This window comes from Oncorhynchus mykiss, chromosome 8, assembly GCF_057628025.1.
Source record: "Oncorhynchus mykiss isolate SJ-2025 chromosome 8, ASM5762802v1, whole genome shotgun sequence".
Taxonomy (NCBI): Eukaryota; Metazoa; Chordata; class Actinopteri; order Salmoniformes; family Salmonidae; genus Oncorhynchus; species Oncorhynchus mykiss.
Window position 1 is genome coordinate 85,231,190 of NC_143029.1, and position 25,013 is coordinate 85,256,202.

General features: G+C 43.0%; 1 protein-coding gene across 3 annotated transcripts; it reads left to right on the forward strand.

Moving 5' to 3' along the window:
• Positions 1–1,496: 1,496 nt before the first annotated feature.
• Positions 1,497–24,211, forward strand: LOC110530786 (uncharacterized). Of its 3 annotated transcripts, XM_036986539.2 has the most exons (4): positions 1,497–4,534; positions 9,729–9,807; positions 9,880–10,878; positions 23,906–24,211. In XM_036986539.2, exons 1-3 carry the CDS (start codon positions 2,441–2,443, stop codon positions 10,788–10,790), a joined length of 3,084 nt encoding a protein of 1,027 aa, XP_036842434.2. In that variant the 5' UTR covers positions 1,497–2,440; the 3' UTR covers positions 10,791–10,878; positions 23,906–24,211. The 3 variants fall into 3 exon arrangements, with proteins under 3 accessions (XP_036842434.2, XP_021469728.3, XP_090039002.1); XM_021614053.3 differs by having other exon boundaries at positions 9,729–10,878; XM_090182876.1 differs by lacking the exons at positions 9,729–9,807; positions 9,880–10,878.
• The last annotated feature ends 802 nt before the right edge of the window (positions 24,212–25,013 follow it).

The window sequence follows — 25,013 nt, forward strand, 5'->3', positions numbered from 1 at the left end:
GGGGGGACTTTTTCTTTTTGACTCTTTCATGCAAGTGTGTGTGTGTGTGCGTGTGTGTGTGTGTGTGTGTGTGTACATGCCCTTTAAGACTAGAGCAGACAGATCCCTTTACAGTGTGTGTGTGTGTGTGTGTGTGTGGTGTGTGTGTGTGTGTATATATTAGTTTTAGAGACTAAGAAAATGTGGCTGGGGTTATGGTTGGGCCTGTTCAATTTAATGTGTTTATGCGTGGGCCTGTTTAGTTTAATCTGTGGTTATGCCTGGGCCTGTTTAGTTTAATCTGTGGTTATGCATGGGTTTGTTCAGTTTAATCTGTGGTTATGCATGGGTTTGTTCAGTTTAATCTGTCTACTTTTTATTTCCAACAACAGCTGTCACAGACTCCTAGAATGGTTCCTGAATTGTTCCTCTCAGTTTAGAAGGATGAAGCTCCTCTGAGTTCCTTCTGTGTTTATTTTCAGCACAGCTAATTTCAGCCTATTGTCTTTAAAGCTGCAACTGTTTTCTTTGACTCAAATAGCACCCTGTTCCCTATATAGTGCCCTACTTTTGACTAGGGCCCATAGGGGCCCATAGTGCACTATAAAGGGAACCTGGTGCTTTTAAAAAATAAATACCTCAGTCAAAGAGCAGCAACACGATTTAACTTTTTTTTTGAGAGCGAACACTCAACATGTTGATCTCATCCTCGGGCTTTCTAAATGTGAAAATATGCAAACTGGAGATGGTTTTTAAGAAATGTTTTTTTTTGTGTGTCACAAATTATGCATGTCTATACTTACTTATCTTTTAAATTATAATGTCTGTTGCAATGCTGTCTTTCTCCAGTTTTGTTCAGAGAGAGAGAGAGAGAGAGAGAGAGAGAGAGAGAGAGAGAGAGAGAGAGAGAGAGAGAGAGAGAGAGAGAGAGAGAGAGAGAGAGAGAGAGAGAGAGACACACAGAGAGAGAGAGACACACACAGAGAGAGAGAGAGACACACAGAGAGAGAGAGACACACACAGAGAGAGAGAGACACACAGAGAGAGAGAGACACACACAGAGAGAGAGAGACACACACAGAGAGAGAGAGACACACACACAGAGAGAGAGACACACACACAGAGAGAGACACACACACAGAGAGAGAGACACACACACAGAGAGAGAGAGAGAGAGAGATCTTCTTGAAAGAATTGTGCGCATAGCTGAACTCAACATTGGGGTTTGGCTCAGCCCCCCAGATTGCATTTGGCCAGAGATGTAATGCCCAAGGTATGTAAGTGAAGTCAAGGGAAATATACTATACTGTCCACACCGTATGTTTCAAACAGTTTAATTTAGTTGAACTGTGAAGATGTACATTGTTGCTTTACTGTAAACTCAGACCAGAGAGAGACATCAAAAGAAAGAGAGGGGGAAAGAGAAAGAGAGAAGGAAAGAGAGAGAGAGAGAGAAAAATAGAGAGACAGAGTTGTGTTAAAACCCTCCCTCTACAGGAGTGTGCCTCTGTCTTTCTACTCCGAGGCGTTCAGCCATGCAGTGTGGCTGATGAAACCCCTCCTTTCTCAGCCTCCTCCTCCTCCTCCTCCTCCTCACTTGGCGGAGGATTCCCTGACTGGCTCTAACCAGGCTGCGTTTAATTGACGAGTGCCAGGCTGTAGTCGCCGAGCGAGGAGGATTAATGAGCTTAGAAAGCTCTGACGTACAGACATTGACGACAGAAACACAGAGAACTGGATCTCAGGTGGAGGAGAGAGACAGAGGTGACATTCAGGTACAGGCGACTGTGTGAGAGAATGAGATAGAGTGAGAAACAGCACTGAGACTCAGAGAGTGAAAGGTGTAAAAATAGGAGAAGGGGAAGGGAGGTAACGGGAAATGGAGGAGGAGAGGAGGGGAAGGGAAGAAACGGGAAAAGGAGGAGGAGAGGAGGGGAAGGAAACGGGAAATGGACAACCAAGTTAGGGAGAGAGACGGGAAGCCTTCAGCAGCAGATGAGACTGAGGAACGAAACGAGGGAGAGGTAGAGAGAAGGAGAGAGAGCGAGAGAGCGAGAGAGCGGGGAGGGAGGTGGAGAAGAAGGGGCCCCCGAGCAGGAGAGAGGGCTGCAGGGTGAAGAAAGAGTGGGAGAAAAGTTGGAAAAGTAAGAGAGGGGTCAGGGGAAAGAAAGGAAAGAGAAAAACAAGTAGAGGAGAGAAAGAGAAACAACAGGAAGACTAAAGGGGGAGGGGCGTCGTAGGTTTAAAAAAGAGGCAAAGCTGAAGAAAAGTGTGGGGGGGGGGGGCGGTGTGGGCGCGTTTGCGGTGGAGTCAGTCGTAGCTAGAGGAGGAAAACAGTTAGAGTGAATGACTAGGTTGGAGTTAGAGAACAGCAGGGAGGAGAAGGAAACCAGTTGTGTTTTAAAAAGGCATTTTCCACAGCAGTCAGCCTCTACTCCGGACGGACCGTTTTAATTCTGAAATGTACTCAGACAGCACACGGACGGGACACTATGGACTCATTCATCAAAACAATAACGACTACTGCTACTGCCGCCACGGTGTCCATTACGGACCCACGTTGTTCCAGGGAGGACCAGGGGGAAACAGACCACCACCCATACGCCCAGACCATCCAGACCACCCAGCATCACTGGACCTCAGGGAAGACTTCCAGCTTCCTCCTTTCCCTGTGGAGACCGAGGATATAGAGCCTAGACTAGAGAACGGTGAGAGAAGTGGAGGAGGAAGAGGTGGAGGAGGAGGAGGAGGCAGACAAGAAGGTGACGGCAGAGGAGGAGGTGGTGGAAGAGGAGATGGAGGAAGAGGAGGCAGACAAGAAGGTGAAGGCAGAGGAGGAGGAGGAGGCAGACGAGAAGGTGAAGGCAGAGAAGGAAGAGGAGGAGGCAGACGAGAAGGTGAAGATAGAGGAGGTGAAGGCAGAGGAGGAGGTGAAGGCAGAGGAGGAGGTGGAGGAGGAGGCATTGAAGCTGAAGCTGGTCACACTCACAGGGCCCCACAGAGGAGGCCAGTGTTCACAGGGCAGGGTCAGAATGCCCAACCTCAGCCAGACCTATTTAGCCCTAGCCAAACCTATGACTACAACCCTGCCCAGTGGAGCTGGCCAATGGAGCCCTCAGGCCCTGGTCTGAGACACTATTCCCCTGTGAGAGAACAATGTGGCTGTGTGGGACAGGGTGGAGGTGACGCTGTTGGGACGGCGACCGGGACACACCCCTTCAACAGCAGCAGACATGCGTCAGCCTTGTCACTCCCGGCGGACCCAGAGCCGGCACACAGACAGACTAGCTACAACTACGATCCAGAGGGGAGCAGGCAGGCTAGTTATGGAGCGGAAGAGCAGATCTGGGGTCAGTCAAAACACAGACAGGCCAGCTGCAGTTACAGTACAGAAGACAAACCGATACGCAGGAAGGCTAGTTATGGAGTGGAAGAACAGATCTGGGGTCAGTCAAAACACAGACAGGCCAGCTGCAGCTACAGTTTGAGGCTAGAAAGACAGACTAGCTACGGTCCACAGGAACTACACAGACAGGCTAGCTACAGCTACAGTCCAGAAGACAAGCCAATACACGGACAGACTAGCTACGGTCCAGAAGAACAGATCTGGGATCTGTCGAAACACAGACAGGCTAGTTATAGTCCAGAAGACAAACCGATACACGGACAGACTAGCTATGGTCCAGAAGAACAGATCTGGGATCTGTCGAAACACAGACAGGCTAGTTATAGTCCAGAAGACAAACCAATACACGGACAGACTAGCTATGGTCCAGAAGAACAGATCTGGGATCAGTCGAAACACAGACAGGCTAGTTATAGTCCAGAAGACAAACCGATACACGGACAGACTAGCTACTGTCCAGAAGACAAGATCTGGGATCAGCCGAAACACAGACAGGCTAGCTACAGTTACAGTACAGAAAGGCAGGACTGGAGATTTACTGCTGGTGGTCAACACGATCATTTGGACAGGTGTGTACCACTGGAACAAGGAAATTTACACTCCCACATGCCAAATGGATGCTGTGGCATTGGTGGTCCAAGTCCCAGGCCTGTGTCCTCTCGGGGCAGGGGAGATAGAGCTAACCCCCAGGAGAGGACTACTAGATTAAAGGCTGGAGGAGTTGGAGGTGGGATAGGAGAAGACGGCTGTAATGGACGACATGTCCCTGCTGGCTCTAGCTCTGAGGGTTTGGTCAGGAAGAAGCAGGGTTCGGTCTGGAAGAACCAGGGTTTGCTCCGGGAGAAGGAGGGTTCAGTCAGGGAGAAGGAGTGTTCGGTCCTGGAGAACCAGAATTCGATCCGGGAGAATGAGTGTGCGGTCCATGAGAACCGCGGTTCAACCCAGGAGAACCAGGGTTCGATCCGGGAGAAGGAGGTTTCAGTCCAGGCGAAGAAGGGTTCAACCCAGGAGAACCAGGGTTCGATCCGGGAGAAGGAGGTTTCAGTCCGGACGAAGGAGGGTTCTGTCTGTGAGCAGATCAGACAGGTGGTGTCAGACCTGGAGGGGGTCCTGGGGGGTCTCAAACAAGTCCACGTGGAGATGAAGGAGGTAAGAAGCCTCTACTGTATGTTAACCTACAGTGAGCCTGGTCCCAAATCTGTATGTGTTTTAGCCAACTCTGACTGTTGTAGTACTTTTTTATTTTTTTTATTTTATTGAACATGTATTTATCTAGACAAATCTGTTAAGAACAAATTCTTATTTATAATGACGGCCTACCCCGGCCAAACCCTCCCCTAACTCGGACGACACTGGGCCAATTGTGCTCCACCCTATGGGACTCCCGATCCCGATCTGTTGTGATACAGCCAGGGATCGAACCCGGGTCTGTAGGGACGCCTCTAAGCACTGCGCCACTTGTACCTTGGCTAGCCTCGCGAGCCACACTACATAACGCATGTTTATGTAAGCTTGGAAGTTCAGTGTGGCTCGGGAATCTAACTAGTTGTCATGCTGTTCATGTAGTCTGAGAAGTTGACTGAAGCAAAAAGCTGATGAATCAATAGAAAATTGAATTAAATGGACAGTACTCCATTAAGCTTTGATAGTTCATTACTTTACCCTGCATAAATGCAATGAATGATTGAGGCATATCCATCTGAGTTCTGTCCATATCTAATTTTCTATGGAGTGTACTTAGGGGATCATACAACCAATTTTAAGGACACGTTTTCGGGTGAGTGCCTATTATGAATGGTCATTGATGAACGGTATGACAAAAATAAAACAGGACAACAATAGTCAGAGGAGTTGGCTGAAACGCACACAGTGATCTGAGGACGAGGTCATGTTTGCCTCGAGTCCATGTATATGTTTCAGTAGGGTTGTTTCAGTAGGGTTGTTTCAGTATGGTTGTTTCAGTAGGGTGTTTCAGTAGGGTTGTTTCAGTAGGGTTGTTTCAGTAGGTTGTTTCAGTAGGGTTGTTTCAGTAGGGGTGTTTCAGTAGGGTTGTTTCAGTAGGGTTGTTTCAGTAGGGGTGTTTCAGTAGGGTGTTTCAGTAGGGTTGTTTCAGTAGGGTTGTTTCAGTAGGTTGTTTCAGTAGGGTTGTTTCAGTAGGGGTGTTTCAGTAGGGTTGTTTCAGTAGGGTTGTTTCAGTAGGGGTGTTTCAGTAGGGTTGTTTCAGTAGGGTTGTTTCAGTAGGGGTGTTTCAGTAGGGTTGTTTCAGTAGGGTTGTTTCAGTAGGGTTGTTTCAGTAGGGTTGTTTCAGTAGGGTTGTTTCAGTAGGGTTGTTTCAGTAGGGTTGTTTCAGTAGGGGTGTTTCAGTAGGGTTGTTTCAGTAGGGTTGTTTCAGTAGGGGTGTTTCAGTAGGGTTGTTTCAGTAGGGTTGTTTCAGTAGGGTTGTTTCAGTAGGGGTTTTTCAGTAGGGTTGTTTCAGTAGGGTTGTTTCAGTAGGGGTGTTTCAGTAGGGTTGTTTCAGTAGGGTTGTTTCAGTAGGTTGTTTCAGTAGGGTTGTTTCAGTAGGGTTGTTTCAGTAGGGTTGTTTCAGTAGGGTTGTTTCAGTAGGGTTGTTTCAGTAGGGTTGTTTCAGTAGGGTTGTTTCAGTATGGGTGTTTCAGTAGGGTTGTTTCAGTAGGGTTGTTTCAGTAGGGTTGTTTCAGTAGGGTGTTTCAGTAGGGTTGTTTCAGTAGGGTTGTTTCAGTAGGTTGTTTCAGTAGGGTTGTTTCAGTATGGTTGTTTCAGTAGGGTTGTTTCAGTAGGGTGTTTCAGTAGGGTTGTTTCAGTAGGGTTGTTTCAGTAGGGTTGTTTCAGTAGGGTTGTTTCAGTATGGTTGTTTCAGTAGGGTGTTTCAGTAGGGTTGTTTCAGTAGGGTTGTTTCAGTAGGGTTGTTTCAGTAGGGTTGTTTCAGTAGGGTTGTTTCAGTAGGGTTGTTTCAGTATGCTTCACGTTAACATTTGAAGTAAAGCAGATGCTGATGGACCTATGAGTGTCCTCTTTCTGTTTATGGGGCAATTCCACAGTAACAGAATGATGCTCAGACTCAGATGATTCTTCACTTTAAAATGTCAAACAAAAAACCAATGAAAACACATTTACTTGAAGAACTGGGCAGAGGCAAAGTTTGGTAACAAAATGACGGTTTGTGCTGTTTGTGCTGTCATTCTGTTACCAAACTTGGCATCTGCACAGTTCTTCAAGTAAATGTGTTTCCATTGGTTTTTGTTTGGTACACTGTACCATTCATTATAAAGGGAAAAATCTGAGTCACAGCCTTATTCTGTTTCGGTGGAATAGCCTTCATGCATTCAGCTCTGTAGAAAAAAAGAATGATGCAGGCTGATATGGAAGGAGATAATGTGGCACTGCTCATAATTTGAGTCATTTCTTGCAGTTGCATTGATTGAAAGCGATTCACATCGACCGTTTGGCTAAAAACCTGCTGCTGGAATTGATAGACACAAGAAGCACATTAAAGAGCCTGTCTTGAGACAGGCTCTTAACCATGCTTAGCTTTAATGGTGTCAATATGCAATATGCATTGTAATATGCTGTAAATTGTAAAAAATTGTGAATGGCTCAATTGAAAGACTTGCGTTGTAAAAGAGACATGGTCCAGTATAACATAATGTTGTATAATGTATTAATATACTGTAGTAATGTAGTATAATGTAGTGGTAACAAATGTAGTAATGTAGTATAATGTATTAATATACTGTAGTAATGTAGTGTAACGTATCAATATGCTGTAGTAATGTAGTATAATGTATTAATGTACTGTAATAATGTAGTATAATGTATTAATATACTGTAGTAATGTAGTATAATGTATTAATATACGGTAGTAATGTAGTATAATGTAGTGGTAACAAATGTAGTAATGTAGTATAATGTATTAATATACTGTAGTAATGTAGTGTAATGTATCAATACACTGTAGTAATGTAGTATAATGTATTAATATACTGTAGTAATGTGGTGTAATGTATCAATACGATGTAGTAATGTAGTATAATCTATTAATATACTGTAGTAATGTAGTATAATGTATTAATATACTGTAGTAATGTAGTATAATGTAGGGGTAATGCATGTAGTAATGTAGTATACTGCATTAATGTACTGTGGTAATGTAGTATAATGTAATGCTAACTAATTTAGTAATGTAGTATCATGTTTTAGTATAGTGTTGTAATGTACTATAATGTAGTGGTAACTAACATAGTAATGTAGTATACTGTATTAATATGGTGTAGTAATGTAGTATGGTATAGTGGTAACTAATGTAGTAATATACAATAATGTATTAATATACTTTGGTAATGTAGTTAATGTTGTGGTAACTAATGTAGTAATGCAGTATAACGCAGTGGTAACTAATTTAGTAAGGTAGTATAATGTATTAATGTATTGTAGTAATGTAGTATAATGTATTAATATACTGTAGTAATGTAGATTATGTAGTGGTAACTAACGTAGTAATGTAGTGTACTGTGTTAATATAGTGTAGTAATGTAGTATGGTATAGTGGTAACTAATGTACTATGTAGTATAATGTTTTAATATACTGTAGTGTACTGTATTAATATAGTGTAGTAATGTAGTATGGTATAGTGGTAACTAATGTACTATGTAGTATACTGTTTTAATATACTGTAGTAATGTAGTATAATGCAGTGGTAACTAATGTAGTATGTAGTATAATGTATTAATATAGTGTAGTAATGTACAATAATGTATTAATATACTTTAGTAATGTATTATAATGTTGTGGTAACTAATGTAGTAATGTAGTATAATGCAGTGGTAACTAGTAAATAATGTAGTATGTAGTATAATGTATTAATGTACTGTAGTAATGTAGTATAATGTATTAATATACTGTAGTAATGTAGAATATGTAGTGGTAACTAACGTAGTAATGTAGTGTACTGTATTAATATAGTGTAGTAATGTAGTATGGTATAGTGGTAACTAATGTGGTAATGTACAATAATGTATTAATATACTTTAGTAATGTATTATAATGTTGTGGTAACTCATGTAGTAATGTAGTATAATGCAGTGGTAAATAATGTAGTATGTAGTATAATGTATTCATGTACTGTAGTAATGTAGTATAATGTATTAATATACTGTAGTAATGTAGCATATGTAGTGGTAACGAAAGTAGGAATGTAGTATAATGTATTAATATACTGTAGTAATGTAGTATAATGTATTAATATACTGTAGTAATGTAGTATAATGCATTAATATACTGTAGTAATGTAGTATAATGTATTAATATACTGTAGTAATGTAGTATAATGCATTAATATACTGTAGTAATGTAGTATAATGTATTAATAGACTGTAGTAATGTAGTATAATGCATTAATATACTCCAGTAAGTAAGGGTTAATCAACGAGGGACTATGGAAAATAATGAATGACGTGGAAGGTGTGATACACAAAGTGCTAGCGGAATGGAATGAACCTTCCACAGAGTTACATTATTTTCCAGAGAACGCATAGAGCCCCGAGTTAATTATCCCTTTTATACCTTGGCTATAATTGAACACATTTGCCACTAGAAATGTGTTTGTCTGCAGGTAGAAATGTGTTCGAGTAGATAACACGTTTACTAGATGGCTAGATACAGTCGTTGATAACTAAACAAACAGACTTGCTAGTTTAGCTAACCATAAATAACGCATGCTCTAGAATGCCATTCAAGCCAATCAGAAACATGATATAATGTAATATAGTGTACTGGTAACTTATGTAGTATAATGTATTAATATACTTTAGTGGGGCGGCAGGGTAGCCTAGTGGTTAGAGCGTTGGACTAGTAACCGGAAGGTTGCGAGTTCAAACCCCCGAGCTGACAAGGTACAAATCTGTCGTTCTGCCCCTGAACAGGCAGTTAACCCACTGTTCCCAGGCCGTCATTGAAAATAAGAATTTGTTCTTAACTGACTTGCCTGGTTAAATAAAGGTAAAAAAAAAAAAAAAAAAAAAAAAAAAAAAAAAAAAAAAAAAAAAAAAAAAAATGTAGTATAATGTATTAATAACCTGTAGTATTGTAGTATAATGCAGTAATATACTGTAGTAATGTAGTAATATACTGTAGTAATGTAATATATTGACTCACTGTACTGTCCAGTAGATGGTCCAACAAATGTATTGTCTGACAGCTAACAAAATAATTTTGTTCTAAAATATAATAAATTATACATTGTCAAACAAAATCTAAAATCTCATGACTCTTTAAAAACATATAGTATATGGTGACTATGTTTATTGACTCTGGGTCATCCTTTAGGTGGTCCAACAGATAGATCGTCTGACAGCTAACATTGACCTGGAAGAGGAAGAGGGATCATGTAACAAGTCCCCTAGTCGTGGTGACGGTCACCCCAACCCCAGAGACTGTAAAGGTGGTGACAGTCACCTCAACCCCAGAGACTGTAAAGGTGGTGACGGTCACCTCAACCCCAGAGACTGTAAAGGTGGTGACGGTCACCTCAACCCCAGAGACTGTAAAGGTGGTGACGGTCACCCCAACCCCAGAGACTGTAAAGGAGTCCTGATGTTCAACCAGGGAGACCAGAGACCACAGTACAGAGACATGGACCGGATCGTCAACCAGAAGACTACTAGGGTCCAGGTACACACCCACTGGACTGGTACAGGGGACCTGGTCCACAACCATAAGACTCCTGGGAACCATGGACCACAGTGCAGCGACATGGATCATACTGTCATCATACATGACCCTCCTCCCGACCCCAGAGACGTCCCTGGGGTCCTGGTGTACAGACAGAAGACTAATGGAGATCAGGGAGTCTCCCTACTGTACAGACAACCTGACCATACTGTCACCATACGAACTAACTCCCTGTCTCCTGTCCTCACCGCATCTGTCATCAAGACCAACCGGGTTGGGGTCACAGCCCTGAGCCCCATGGGCTCCCTGAGCACCTCCAAAGACCCCAAACAGGACAGACGGGGGCTCAACGGACACCCTCCTCTACCCGGTCCAGGTAGAGAACTGAACCATGTGGCCCCCCAGACCCCCCCAGAGCTAGAAATGACCCGCTCCCTACCCCTGCCCCTATGGACTCAACTGTCTGACCCCACAGCCATGGTCGGATACAGTGTCCCCACTCTTAGGATCCAGAAATCTCCACTGTACCCCCGCCACAACGGACGGGTGGAGAGGCTCAGTAAGAGTCCGGCTCAACCAACCTACCCTGCCCACCCAGCACTGCCGGTCCTGCCCCACCTGGCCCAGCCACCCTACCCTACCCACCCTAACCACCCAACCCACCCTGCCCTGCCTCCCAGTGACTTGAAGACACCCCCCTGGTGTGGCATGGTATGAGGGGACAGCCTCACTTCCATGGGGGCCTGGAACATATAATACAAGGACAGAACTACACTGATAAGTAGTCTGAGAAGGAAAGCTTGCGGTAAGTGTGTGTGTGTGTGTGTGTGTGTGTGTGTGTGTGTGTGTGTGTGTGTGTGTGTGTGTGTGTGTCTGCTAATGTTCATGTCACGAGTTCCTTCCTAGCAGTTCTTAGTCATGACTTCAGAGAAATAGAGAATTACATTTACACAGATTGACTCGTGGTTTACACAACCTGACTGCTGATGACGTGCGCGTCATGGTAGTATAACAGTTTGATTATACAAAAATAACATTTCAGCAGCCATATCTGTGAAGATGCAAGATGACTGTGTGTGTGTATCTGTGTGTCTGTGTGTGTCTGTGTGTCTGTGTGTTTCTGTGTGTGTCTGTGTGTGTCTGAATCTGTTTGTCTGTGTGTGTGTCTGTTTGTCTGTGTGTGTCTCTGTTTGTCTGTGTGTGTCTCTGTTTGCCTGTGTGTGTATCTGTTTGTCTGTGTGTGTGTCTGTGTGTTTCTGTTTGTCTGTGTGTGTCTGTTTGTCTGTGTGTCTCTGTTTGTCTGTGTGTGTCTGTGTGTGTGTGTCTCTGTTTGTCTGTGTTTGTGTCTGTGTGTCTGTGTGTGTCTCTGTTTGTCTGTGTGTGTGTCTGTGTGTGTGTGTCTCTGTTTGTCTGTGTGTATCTGTGTGTCTGTGTGTGTCTCTGTTTGTCTGTGTGTGTGTCTGTGTGTGTGTGTTTGTTTGTCTGTGTGTGTTTGTGTGTCTGTGTGTGTTTGTTTGTCTGTGTGTGTTTATTTGTTTGTCTGCTGATGTTTATGTCACATTAGTTTCTACTTCTTGCTATAACTTAGTCATCATGACTTCAGAGAAATGGAAAGTAAAAAAAAAAAAAATAGAGTTGAATCATTTATTGTAATGAGACACCAACCATCTGGGACAGATATTGGATCCAACTGCCGCTAGTCTACCCTCTCTTCGGTAAGTATTTATAGGATAACAGACATGACTATCTATCTGAGTCATTGGCAGGACTACAAAATAACTCCCCCACTCGTTTCTCCAGTCAGGACAGACACGGTCGCACTGTTTCCAGTTCCTAGCCAACTTTGCAGTATTTCTTTTGCATGTGTTACTTCTTACATTATTTGTTCTTGTATTATTACCCACAGCCCGGGAAATACCGTTTGGATATTAGATTGATGGTCACTCATCAGATATTTGAGCAGATATCAGACTTCAAATCAAATCAAATCTTATTGGTCACATGCACATGGTTAGCAGAAGTTAATGCGAGTGTGGCGAAATGCTGGTGCTTCTAGTTCCGACAATGCAGTAATAACCAACGAGTAATATAACCTAACAATTTCACAACAACTACCTTATACACACAGTGTAAAGGAATGAAAGAATATGTACATAAAGATATGTGAATGAGTGATGGTACAGAACGGAATAGGCAAGATGCAGTAGATGGTATAGAGTGCAGTATATACATATGAGATGAGTAATGTAGGGTATGTAAACATATAAATGTGGCATTGTTTAAAGTGGCTAGTGATACATGTATTACATCAAGATGGCAAGATGCAGCAGATGGTACAGAGTGCAGTATGTACATATGAGATGAGTAATGTAGGATATGTAAACATATAAATGTGGCATTGTTTAAAGTGGCTAGTGATACATTTTTTGCATACATTTTTACATTATTGAAATGGCTGGAGTTGAGTCAGTGTGTTGGCAGCAGCCACTCAATGTTAGTGGTGGCTGTTTAACAGTCTGATGGCCTTGAGATAGAAGCTGTTTTTCAGTCTCTCAGTCCCTGCTTTGATGCACCTGTACTGACCTCGTCTTCTGGATGATAGCGGGGTGAACAGGCAGTGGCTCGGGTGGTTGTTGTCCCTGATGATTTTTATGGCCTTCCTGTGACATCGGGTGGTGTAGGTGTTCTGGAGGGCAGGTAGTTTGCCCCCGGTGATGCGTTGTGCAGACCTCACTACCCTCTGGAGAGCCTTACGGTTGTGGGCGGAGCAGTTGCCGTACCAGGCGGTGATACAGTCCGACAGGATGCTCTTGATTGTGTATCTGTAAGAGTTTGAGATTGCTTTTGGTGACGAGCCAAATTTCTTCAGCCTCCTGAGGTTGAAGAGGCGCTGCTGCGCCTTCTTCACCATGCTGTCTGTGTGGGTGGACCAATTCAGTTTGTCCGTGATGTGTACGCCGAGGAACTTAATACTTACTACCCTCTCCACTACTGTCCCGTCGATGTGGATAGGGGGGTGCTCCCTCTGCTGTTTCCTGAAGTCCACGATCATCTCCTTTGTTTTGTTGACGTTGAGTGTGAGGTTGTTTGAACTTCCAGAGGTAGCTCTATTCATCCCGCGGGCTGCACCAATACGCTGACACCGGAGAAGACGAAGAAGAAGTGAGGCCCGAGATAGACTCAGACAACACCACCCGATGTTAGCATTACTCGCTAACGGTCAGTCCCTAGACAATAGAGTCGACGAGCTCAGGGCAAAGATCTCCGTCCAGAGAGATATCAGGGACTGTAACGTACTCTGTTCATACAGTGCATTCGGAAAGTATTCAGATCCTTGACTTTTTCCACATTTTGTTTGGTTACAGCCTTATTCTAAAATTGATTAAATGGCCTTTTTTTCCCTCAATCTACACACAATACCCCATAATGACAAAGCAAAAACAGGTTTTTATAAAAAAATAAAAAACTTAAATACTACATTTACATAAGTATTCAGACCCTTTGCTCAGTACTTTGTTGAAGCAGCTTTGGCAGCGATTACAGCATTGAGTCTTCTTGGGTATGACGCTACAAGCTTGGTACACCTGTATTTGTGGAGTTTCTCCCATTCTTCTCTGCAGATCCTCTCAAGCTCTGTCAGGTTGGATGGGGAATGTTGCTGCACAGCCATTTTCAGGTCTCTCCAGAGATGTTCGATCGGGTTTAAGACCGGGCTCTGGCTGGGCCACATCCGAGACCTGTCCTGAAGCCACTCCTGTGTCGTCTGTGTACTTAGGGTCGTTGTCCTTTTGGAAGGTGAACTTTTGGCCCAGTCTGAGGTCTTGAGTGCTCTGGAGTAACTTTTCATCAAAGATCTCTCTGTACAATGCTCCGTTCAGCTTTGCCTCGATCCTGACTAGTCTCCCAGTTCCTGCCGCTGAAAAACATCCCCACCGCATGACTCTGCCACCACCATGCTTCACCGTAGGGATGGTGCCAGGTTTGCTCCAGACGTGACGGCATTCAGGCCAAAGAGTTCCATCTTGGTTTCATCAGACCAGATGAACTTGTTTCTCATGGTCTGATAGTCTTTAGGTGCCTTTTGGCAAACTCCAAGTGGGCTGTCATGTGCCGTTAATTGAGAAGTGACTTCTGTCTGGCCACTCTACCATAAAGGCAAGCATTTAGATTGGTGGAGTGCTGCAGAGATGGTTGTTCTTCTGGAAGGTTCTCCCATCTCCACAGAGGAACTCTAGAGCTCTGTCAGAGTGACCATAAGTTCTTGGTCACCTCCCTGACCAAGACCCTTCTCCCACGAATGCTCAGTTTGGCCAGGCGGCCAGCTCTAGGAAGGGTCTTGGTGGTTCCAAACTTCTTCCACTTCAGAATGATGGAGGCATCGGGTCTCCCGAATGGCACAGTGGTCTAAGGCACATCGCAGTGCTAGCTGTGTCACTAGAGATCCTGGTTAGAGTCCAGGCTCTGGAGCAGGCGGTCGCGACTGGGAGACCCATGGGTCGGCGCACAATTGTCCCAGTGTCGTCCGGGTTAGGGGAGGGTTTGGCTGGCAGAGATGTTCTTGTCCCATCAAGCACTAGTGACTCCAGTGGCGGGCCGGGGGCACTAAGGTCAGGGTGCTGGGTGTGAACACCTCCCTGTGCAACTGGGTCAGGAGACAGCAGAGACAGCAGAGACAGACACTCCCCCATCCACATCAAAAGTGAAGAGGCGACAGAGTTCCTCAGTCCAGTGCCTTTTGCCCATCTTAATCTCTTCTTTTTATTGGCCAGTCTGAGATAAGGCTTTTTCTTTGCAACTCTGCCTAGAAGGCCAGCATCCCGGAGTTGCCTCTTCACTACTGTTGATGTTGAGACTGGTGTTTTACAGGTACTATTTAATGAAGCTGCCAGTTGAGGACTTGTGAGGCGTCTGTTTATCAAACTAGACACTCTAATGTACTTGTCCTCTTGCTCAGTTGTGCACCGGGGCCTCCCACTCCTCTTTCTATTCTGGTTAGAGCCAGTTTATGCCTTTCTGTGAAGGGAGAAGTACACATCGTTGTACGAGATCTTCAGTTTCTTGGCAATTTCTTGCATTGAATAGCCTTGATTTTTCAGAACAAGTATAGACTGACGAGTTTCAGAAGAAAGTTATTTGTTTCTAGCCATTCTGAGCCTGTAATCGAACCCACAAATGCTGGTGCTCCAGATACTCAACTAGTCTAAAGAAGGCCAGTTTTATTGCTTCTTTAATCAGCACGACAGTTTTCAGCTGTGCTAACGTAATTGCAGAAGGGTTTTCTAATGATCAATTAGTCTTTTAAAACAGTAAACTTGTATTAGCTAACACGACGTGCCATTGGAACACAGGAGTGATGGTTGTTGATAATGGGCCTCTGTACACCAGTGTAAACACTCCTTTAAAAATCCTCTGTTTCCAGCTACAATAGTTATTTACAACATTAACAATGTCTACACTGTATTTCTGATCAATTTGATGCTATTTTAATGGACCATTTTTTTTTTTCTTTCAAAAACAAGGACATTTCTATGTGACTCCAAATGTTTTGAACGGTGGTGTATGTAAATATATACAATGGCAAGAAAAAGTATGTGAACCCTTTGGAATTACCTGCATAAATTGGTCATCAAATTGGATCTGAACTTCATCTAACTCATTATCCTGGGGGTTCACATACTTTTTCCAACCTACACTGAGAACTTTTAAATTATATATTCAAATAGAGACAAGAAAAATACAATAATTTGTGTGTTATTAGTTTAAGCCCGAATATGTTTGTCTATTTTCGATGAAGTTAAAATCAAATTCGATGACCAATTTATGCAGAAGTCCAGGTAATTCCAAAGGGTTCACATACTTTTTCTTGCCACTGTATATATACATTGCTCATTTTGATAATTTGTATATTTTTTTCTTCTAGATTATGTGTGTATTGTTTTTATATTTATTATTACTAGGTATTACTGCACCGTTAAAGCTAGAAACACAAGCATTTAGCTAGGTATTACTGCACCGTTAAAGCTAGAAACACAAGCATTTAGCTAGGTATTACTGCACTGTTAGCATTGAAAACACAAGCATTTAGCTAGGTATTACTGCACAGTTAGCATTAGAAACACAAGCATTTAGCTAGGTATTACTGCACAGTTAGCATTAGAAACACAAGCATTTAGCTAGGTATTACTGCACAGTTAGCATTAGAAACACAAGCATTTAGCTAGGTATTACTGCACAGTTAGCATTAGAAACACAAGCATTTAGCTAGGTATTACTGCACTGTTAGCATTGAAAACACAAGCATTTAGCTAGGTATTACTGCACTGCTAGAGCTAGAAACACAAGCATTTAGCTAGGTAGTGCTGCACTGTCAGAGTTAGAAACACAAGAATTTAGCTAGGTATTACAGCACTGTTAGAGTTAGAAACACAAGCATTTAGCTAGGTATTACTGCACTGTTAGAGCTAGAAACACAAGCATTTAGCTAGGTATTACTGCACTGCTAGAGCTAGAAACACAAGCATTTAGCTAGGTATTACTGCACTGCTAGAGCTAGAAACACAAACATTTAGCTAGGTATTACTGCACTGTTAGAGCTAGAAACACAAGCATTTAGCTTGGTATTACTGTACTGCTAGAGCTAGTAGAAACATAAGCATTTAGCTAGGTATTACTGCACTGTTAGAGCTAGAAACACAAGCATTTAGCTTGGTATTACTGCACTGCTAGAGCTAGAAACACAAGCATTTAGCTAGGTAGTGCTGCACTGTCAGAGCTAGAAACACAAGCATTTATCTAGGTATTACTGCACTGCTAGAGCTAGAAACACAAGCATTTAGCTAGGTAGTGCTGCACTGTCAGAGCTAGAAACACAAGCATTTATCTAGGTATTACTGCACTGCTAGAGCTAGAAACACAAGCATTTAGCTAGGTAGTGCTGCACAGTCAGAGTTAGAAACACAATAATTTAGCTAGGTATTACTGCACTGTTAGAGTTAGAAACACAAGCATTTAGCTAGGTATTACTGCACTGTTAGAGCTAGAAACACAAGCATTTAGCTTGGTATTACTGTACTGCTAGAGCTAGTAGAAACATAAGCATTTAGCTAGGTATTACTGCACTGTTAGAGCTAGAAACACAAGCATTTAGCTTGGTATTACTGTACTGCTAGAGCTAGTAGAAACATAAGCATTTATCTAGGCATTACTGCACTGTTAGAGCTAGTAGAAACATAAGCATTTATCTAGGCATTACTGCACTGTTAGAGCTAGAAACACAAGCATTTAGCTTGGTATTACTGCTAGAGCTAGTAGAAACATAAGCATTTATCTAGGCATTACTGCACTGTTAGAGCTAGAAACACATGCATTTATCTAGGTATTACTGCACTGCTAGAGCTAGTAGAAACACAAGCATTTATCTAGGCATTTATCTAGGCGTTTGTGTGAAATACCTCCCTCTTGTGCAGAATATGTGTAATTGCAATTTTGTTTTTTCTGACTTGTGCCTAATTTCTGTGAATTGGGCCAAGCACAATCTGGTTTTAATTATCAAGCCTTTGGACAGATGCCAGAGCAGAGTGAGGCAAACCAAAACGTTAGCTTGTTATATTTCAAATGTTCCCATAAACATGAGCACTTCTAGACATCGTTCAAACATGGCGAGAGCCAAGGCCCGCGGGACTATAGCGAACCACTCCCATAGAGAGAACGCCTGTGGGGGCTATAGCGAACCACTCCCATAGAGAGAACGCATGCGGGGCTATAGCGAACCACTCCCATAGAGAGAACGCCTGTGGGGGCTATAGCGAACCACTCCCATAGAGAGAACGCCTGTGGGGGCTATAGCGAACCATTCCCAGAGAGAAAAGGCCTGTGACTTCCTGTTAAAGCTTTCAAAATAGGCTTTGAAATATCATAGAAGTATATTAATTCTGTGCAGATATCGTTTATGGTAAATCACTTGTAACTACGCAATTGTGATTTAATTTTATGACCGTGTATTTGGTGTATTCTGAAAACGCAGTCTGTTTAGACTATTATCAGTTGAAAAAGGCTACAGTAAAAATATAATTAATTCCATTGATTTTCTTCTCTATTATGTCTTCTCTATTCTTCCCTGCTGTTTTATCCTCTTCTCTCCTATTTCTCTCCTGTTTTCTCTTCTCTCCTCCCCTCCCCTCCCCTCTTCTCTCCTGTTCTCTCCTCTTCTCTCCTCTTCTCTTCTCTCCTCCCCTCTCCCCTTCTCTCCTGTTCTCTCCTCTCCTCTCCTCTTCTCTCCGCTTCTCTTCTCTCCTCCCCTCTCCCCTTCTCTCCTCTTATCTCCACTTCTCCCCTCTCCTCTTCTCTCCTCTTCTCTCCTCTTCCCTCCCCTTCTCTCCTCTTCTCTACTCTTCTCTACTCTTCTCTCCTCCCCTCTCCTCTTCTCTCCTCTTCTCTCTAGTTCTCTCCCCTTCTCTCCTCTTCTCTCCCCTTCTCTCCTGTTCTCTCCTGTTCTCTCCTGTTCTCTCCTCTTCTCTTCTCTCCTCCCCTCTCCCCTTCTCTCCTCTTCTCTCCTGTTCACTCCTCTTCTTTCCACTTCTCTCCTGTTCTCTCCCCTTCTCTCCTCTTCTCTCCTCTTCTCTCTAGTTCTCTCCCCTTCTCTCCCCTTCTCTCCTTTTCTCTCCTCTCCTCTCCTCTTCTCTCCTGTTCTCTCCTCTCCCTTTCTCTTCTCTCATCTTCCCTCCTCCTCTCTCCTATTCTCTACTCTTCTCTCCTCCCCTCCCCTCTTCTCTCCTCTTCTCTCCTCTTCTCTACTCTTCTCTCCTCTTCTCTCCCCTTCTCTCCTCTTCTCTCCTCTCCTGTTCTCTCCCCTTCTCTCCTCTTCTCTCCTCTTCTCCCCTGTTCACTCCTCTTCTTGCCACTTCTCTCCTGTTCTCTCCCTTTCTCTCATGTTCTCTCGTCTTCTCTCCGTTCTCTCCTGTCTCCTGTTCTCTTCTGTTCTCTCCTGTTCTCTTCTCTTCTTGCCATTTCTCTCCTGTTCTCTCATCTTCTCTCTTCTTTTCTTCCATTCTCTCATCTTCTCTCCTTTTCTCTCCTCTTCTATCCTGTTCTCTCTTGTTCTCTCCCCTTCTCTTATGTTCTCTCCTGTTCTCTCCTCTTGTAGTGTAATTGTCTTCTGTGCTTACCTTGCCTGTGTCCCAACTGGATTTCTATTCCCTATAGGCACCAGTGGAGGCTGGTCGGAAGGAAATATAAGAGGACGGGCTCATTGTAATGGCTGGAATGGAATTAATGGGAATGGAAATATGTGGTTTCTATATGTTTGATGAGTTTGAGTCCATTTCATTAACTCCATTCCAGCCATTACAATGAGCCCGTCCTCCTATGGCTCCTCCCATCAGCCTCCACTGATAGGCACAACTTTTTTCCACGGCTCATCCAGCTACAGTAGCAAGGCTGAATGAGTCATGATAACCCAAGGACACATAGCTAACTCATGAGTTTATCCTCCTTCACTTCATCTATTCTAAAGTATAAACTGGGTGGTTCAAGACCTGAATGCTGATTGGGTGACAGCTATGGTATATCAGACCTTATACCATGGGTATGACAAAACAGTTATTTCAATGCTCAAATTACATTGGTAACCAGTTTATAATAGCAATAAGGCACCTCAGGGGTTTGGGCATTGGGCAAATATACCACGGCTAAGGGCTGTGTCCAGGCACTCTGTGTTGTGCCGTGCAGGGGAACAGCCCTTAGCCATTTGTATATTGGCCATATACAACACCCCCTTGGGCCTTATCGCTTAAATATCCATCACTACATTAAGACTGAACAGTACAAAAATAACTCTATGGAATGGAAAATCCAATATATATATATTGAAAATATTGTGCGATATTGTGCTATACGTTGTGCTATATTGTGCTATACGTCGGCTTCTCTGTGGACTAGGGTTGAGGTCAATTCCATTTCTTTTCAGTCGTTTCAGGTAGTAACTGAAATTCTCAGAATTTACTGAATTGAAATGGAATCGATCCCAAACCAGTGGTAGAAAAAGTACCCAATTGTCATACTTGAGGAAAAGTATAGATACCTTAACAGAAAGTTACTCAAGTAAAAGTGAAAGTCACCCATTGAAAATACTACTTGAGTAAAAGTATAAAAGTATTTGGTTTTAAATATACTTAAGTATTAAAAGTAAAAATAAAGTAAAAGTAAAATCATAAACCATTTCAAATGTCTTATGTTATTAAGCAAAGCAGACGGCACCATTATCTTGTTTTACAAATGTACGGACAGCCAGGGGCACTCTCCAACACTCAGACATTATTTACAAAAGATGTATTTGTGTTTAGTGAGTCCGCCAGAACATTTGCAGTAGGGGTGACCACGTGTTCTTAATTTCACAATGTTCCTGTTCTGCTATTACAGTTTTTTCCAACTGCTTACACACGTTTTCAAAACTGTCTCCTTTTTTTCAAAACTCTACACACAATTCCCAAAACTGCACACACAAAATGCAAAATGCCTCACATCTCCTTCAAAATGTAACACTGCATTCAAAATGCCATAAACACATGTCAGAATGAAGCATTGGCATCAAATGGCAAACACTGCTTTCATAATAGTACATTTCTGGATCTACCATGTAAACACTGTTGTTCTAAATCTAAAGCTCTTTGGTCTTTCATAGGCTTATATCTACATGTCAATACAATGTTCTACAGTGAAAGTAATCTGCTGAGAGGGGTAACAAGTACACTGTTAACACCAATGTAATGTTCTACAGTGAAAGTAATCTGCTGAGAAGGGTAACAAGTACACTGTAAACACCAATGTAATGTTCTACAGTGAAAGTAATCTGCTGAGAGGGGTAACAAGTACACTGTTAACACCAATGTAATGTTCTACAGTGAAAGTAACCTGCTGAGAAGGGTAACAAGTACACTGTAAACACCAATGTAATGTTCTACAGTGAAAGTAATCTGCTGAGAGCGGTAACAAGTACACTGTAAACACCAATGCAATGTTCTACAGTGAAAGTAACCTGCTGAGAAGGGTAACAAGTACACTGTAAACACCAATACAATGTTCTACAGTGAAAGTCATCTGCTGAGAGGGGTAACAAGTACACTGTAAACACCAATACAATGTAGAAAGAAAATATTTATTAGGCCAAACATTACTGTTGTATACAGTAGCATACAACAAAACCATAAACATATGTAAACCAAAAGTATATTCTTTAGAATACAGTAAAGAACACAATTGTGTGTGTGGGGTCCCGGGGGGACAGTCCAGGAATTGGTAGGGGGGGGGGGGCAGTCACCAGTGCTAAGCTACCCTTCATCTCTTCTCCGACCTGGGTCTGGCCACAATACTTCGTCCACATCACAAGTTACGTTTTCTCTTGCCAAACATCGAGGGAAGTATCTCCTAGCATGGCGTATCCAACCTTGGACAGAGGCAACCTCTGTGTCCCCACATGGAGGGAAGTATCTCCTAGCATGGCGTATCCAACCTTGGACAGAGGCAACCTCTATGTCTCCACATGGAGGGAAGTATCTCCTAGCATGGCGTATCCAACCTTGGACAGAGGCAACCTCTATGTCCCCACATGGAGGGAAGCATCTCCTAGCATGGCGTATCCAACCTTGGACAGAGGCAACCTCTATGTCCCCACATGCGTCCTCCATTGCCTGGAGAAGCGGCATGCGGGCATAGGGTTGGCGATCATACACTTTATAGCGCCGGGCTGAGAAGAATTCCTCTATGGGGTTTAGAAAAGGTGAATATGGGGGTAGGTACAAAACTACAAATTGTGGATGGGTGGCAAACCAGTTTTGGACCAGAACAGCCCGGTGAAAACTAACATTGTCCCATAAAACCACTAATCTAGCAGGCTCCTGATCTGGATCAGGGACAAGCATTGTGTAAATTGCATCCAGAAAAGTGAGCATATGGCCGGTGTTGTACGGACCCAGTGTGGCATTGTGATGGAGGACCCCGTTTTGAGTGATGGCAGCACACACAGTTATATTACCCCCACGCTGTCCAGGGACATTGGAAATTGCCCTCTGTCCTATTACATTTCTTCCGCGGCGCCTGGTTTTGTTGAGGTTGAATCCAACCTCATCCACATAAATAAATTCATGGTGAATTACATGGGCATCCAGCTCCAATACTCTCTGTAACAGACAAAAGGATATACAGATGAGTAAATATGGTATGTCTGAAGTACTGGAAGTAGTGTTGCATACATACCTCTGCAAAGTCATGTCGCATATTGTTTCATAGACTTTCTCTCAAATGGCACCTTGTAAAGTTGTTTCATCGTCACTCGGTGCCGTTGGAGGATGTGTTGTATGGTCGACAGGCTTACAGCATTGATGTTTTTAAATATGGTGTCATTCTTCAAGATATGCTCTCTTATCTCTCCAATCCTAATTGCATTGTTGGCCAAAACCATATTTATAATTGCAGTCTCTTGTACATCTGTAAACAAGCGTCCTTGTCCTCCATGATGTCTTTGCCTTTCCACTCTGTACCGAATTCAAACACAGTATGTGTTCAGCAAAGGAACTGTAAACAATGTACAAAACAATGTAGTACAGCATGATAACCAACCTCATTCATTCAATGCAGTGCAGTAAATGGATGGCTTAGAGTTACAAATGTTTATGCAATACTATGCAGTCATACGTATTTTACAGTACATTACTGTAATGCTAAAATAGTCATTAGATAGTTGCACACCTGTTCTCATTTCTGAAGGTTCTAATTATGGACGCCACTGTAAATCGACTCAAGTTGGGCTCGACTCTCAGTCCAGCCTCTCATGGTCAAACCGTGGTTGATCACATGATCAACAACTGTTGCCCTAATCTCATCAGAGATGGCTCTCCTTCCTTCTCTTCTTTGCCCTCGTCCTCTTCTTCCTCTTCCTCTCCCTCCTACTCCTCTTGCTCTCTGTCCATTGTTGGCATCCATTGTTCAAAACAGGTAATTTGACCTATGACCTATTTATAGGCCTATACTACAGTAAAGCAGTGATTGGTTAGTGATCAGTTAAGCTATTAGTGTTTGCACATGTGAGGAGTGTGTGTGTGTGACCTGGTGAATAAGTGTAGCATTTTGATTGGTTGTGTTTTGAAAAGGAAAGCAAGTCACTTCCTGTTAGATTTTTGTGTTTTAGGTTGAGAATTGTGTGTAGTATTTTGAAAAAAGTGTTTTATGCAATTGACAACTGAGTCAAAGGCTGAGAAATAGCTTATGGTTTTGCACATTTGGTGTGTAGTTTTGCACTTTGAGTGAGAGGTTTCAAAAATCGTGTGACATGAAAAGATTTTTGTGTGTAAGCAGTTGGAAAAAACTGTAAATCAATTTTTAGTGGTTGTGTTCAATCAATGACATATGTTGTCTATTTGTATTTGATTATTGCCACTTGTGTTTACCAGTATGGATGACATTAGAGTGCATTAGAGTGCATTAGAGTGCAGAATGTGTTTTGAGAATGAGAATGTGTTTAGAGTTTTGCTGAAAAGTCTAAGTGAGATCTGCAAATTGTGTTTTATCATGTGAAATGGTTTAAGGTATTGACAACAGACTGCATAATTAGCTAAATGAGTCCAGGCAACTGAGAACTTTGTTCAGCCAATGGGTTTTAGTGTTTTAGCAATTGAGAAAAACTGTAAGTGCTTTACACCGCTGCCCCAAACCTTCTGGGGAGATGCTATTGATGCGTAATTTAGCCGAACAGTTTACATCATTCATTGAAATGACCATTGACCATGGGTTGTACGTATTGCAGATTGGCCTTTTAAATGCTGTGTTTTTCTCTTCCTCAGGAGCCCTGACATGGTGAAGAGATGTCAGTCAGTGGTGGACACGGTCAGAGGTGGACACGGTCAGAGCCCGCCCTGAAGAGGGGGCTATTTCCAAGGGAAAACGCTCCAGACAGACAGGAGGGGAATTCCACATGAAAGCCTGCGATGCACAGGCCTTGAGACGCACAGTATGAAGCAAGCACTTCGACATACATGAACATGTATGTGTGGTGTCTGGGGGGTTGGCAAAAACTCAAGACAGCAAAAACTGACTGTGTCACATTTCTTACCTTTGTGTATGAAATAAAGATAGCAGTGACCTAATAATTGGTATTAATATTGATTTGAAATGTGTTATGTTCTGTTCTGGCACCGATGTGTGTTTCCATTCTCCTTAACCGTCTCTATTCCATGGTATTCCGTGTCTAAACGGCCTTTTCTGCACCTGAAATTACAAGTTATTCCCTAAATAGTGCACTATGTTTTGATCAGAGCCCTATGGGTCCTGATCAACAGTGGTAGTGGACTAAATATGGAATAGGGTGTCCTTTGGAACCCTGTCTTTATGATATGGAACAAACTACTGCATGTCGGAATCGTCTGCAGGTAGGCCTGCTACCCTCTCTGTCTCTCTGTTTATTAAAAATGGTGTCTCTTTTCTCCCAGAGCCCCTACAGATAGGATGAGACACCCCTCTGTCTATGGCTGCGTTTACACAGGCAGCACAATTCTGTTACTTTTTCCACTAATTGTTATTTTTGAACAATCACATCAGATCTTTTAACATCAAATATATTTTTCTGAGTTGATCTGATTGGTCAAAACACCAATTTGTGAAGAAAAAAAAAAAGATACGAATTGGGCTGCCTGTGTAAACGCAGCCCTGTTTCCTCTCTCACCACAGAACAGCTCTGTTTCTCCTCCTCTCTCTTCTGTTGACGTCAAGCCCAGTTTCCTCCCGTCACTCCCGTCTCCTCCACACTCACTGCAGAACAGCTATGTTCCTCCTCCTCAAGCCCGGTTTCCTCCCATCACTCCCGTCTCCTCCACCCTCACCACAGAACAGCTCTGTTCCTCCTCCTCAAGCCCGGTTTCCTCCCATCACTCCCGTCTCCTCCACCCTCACCAC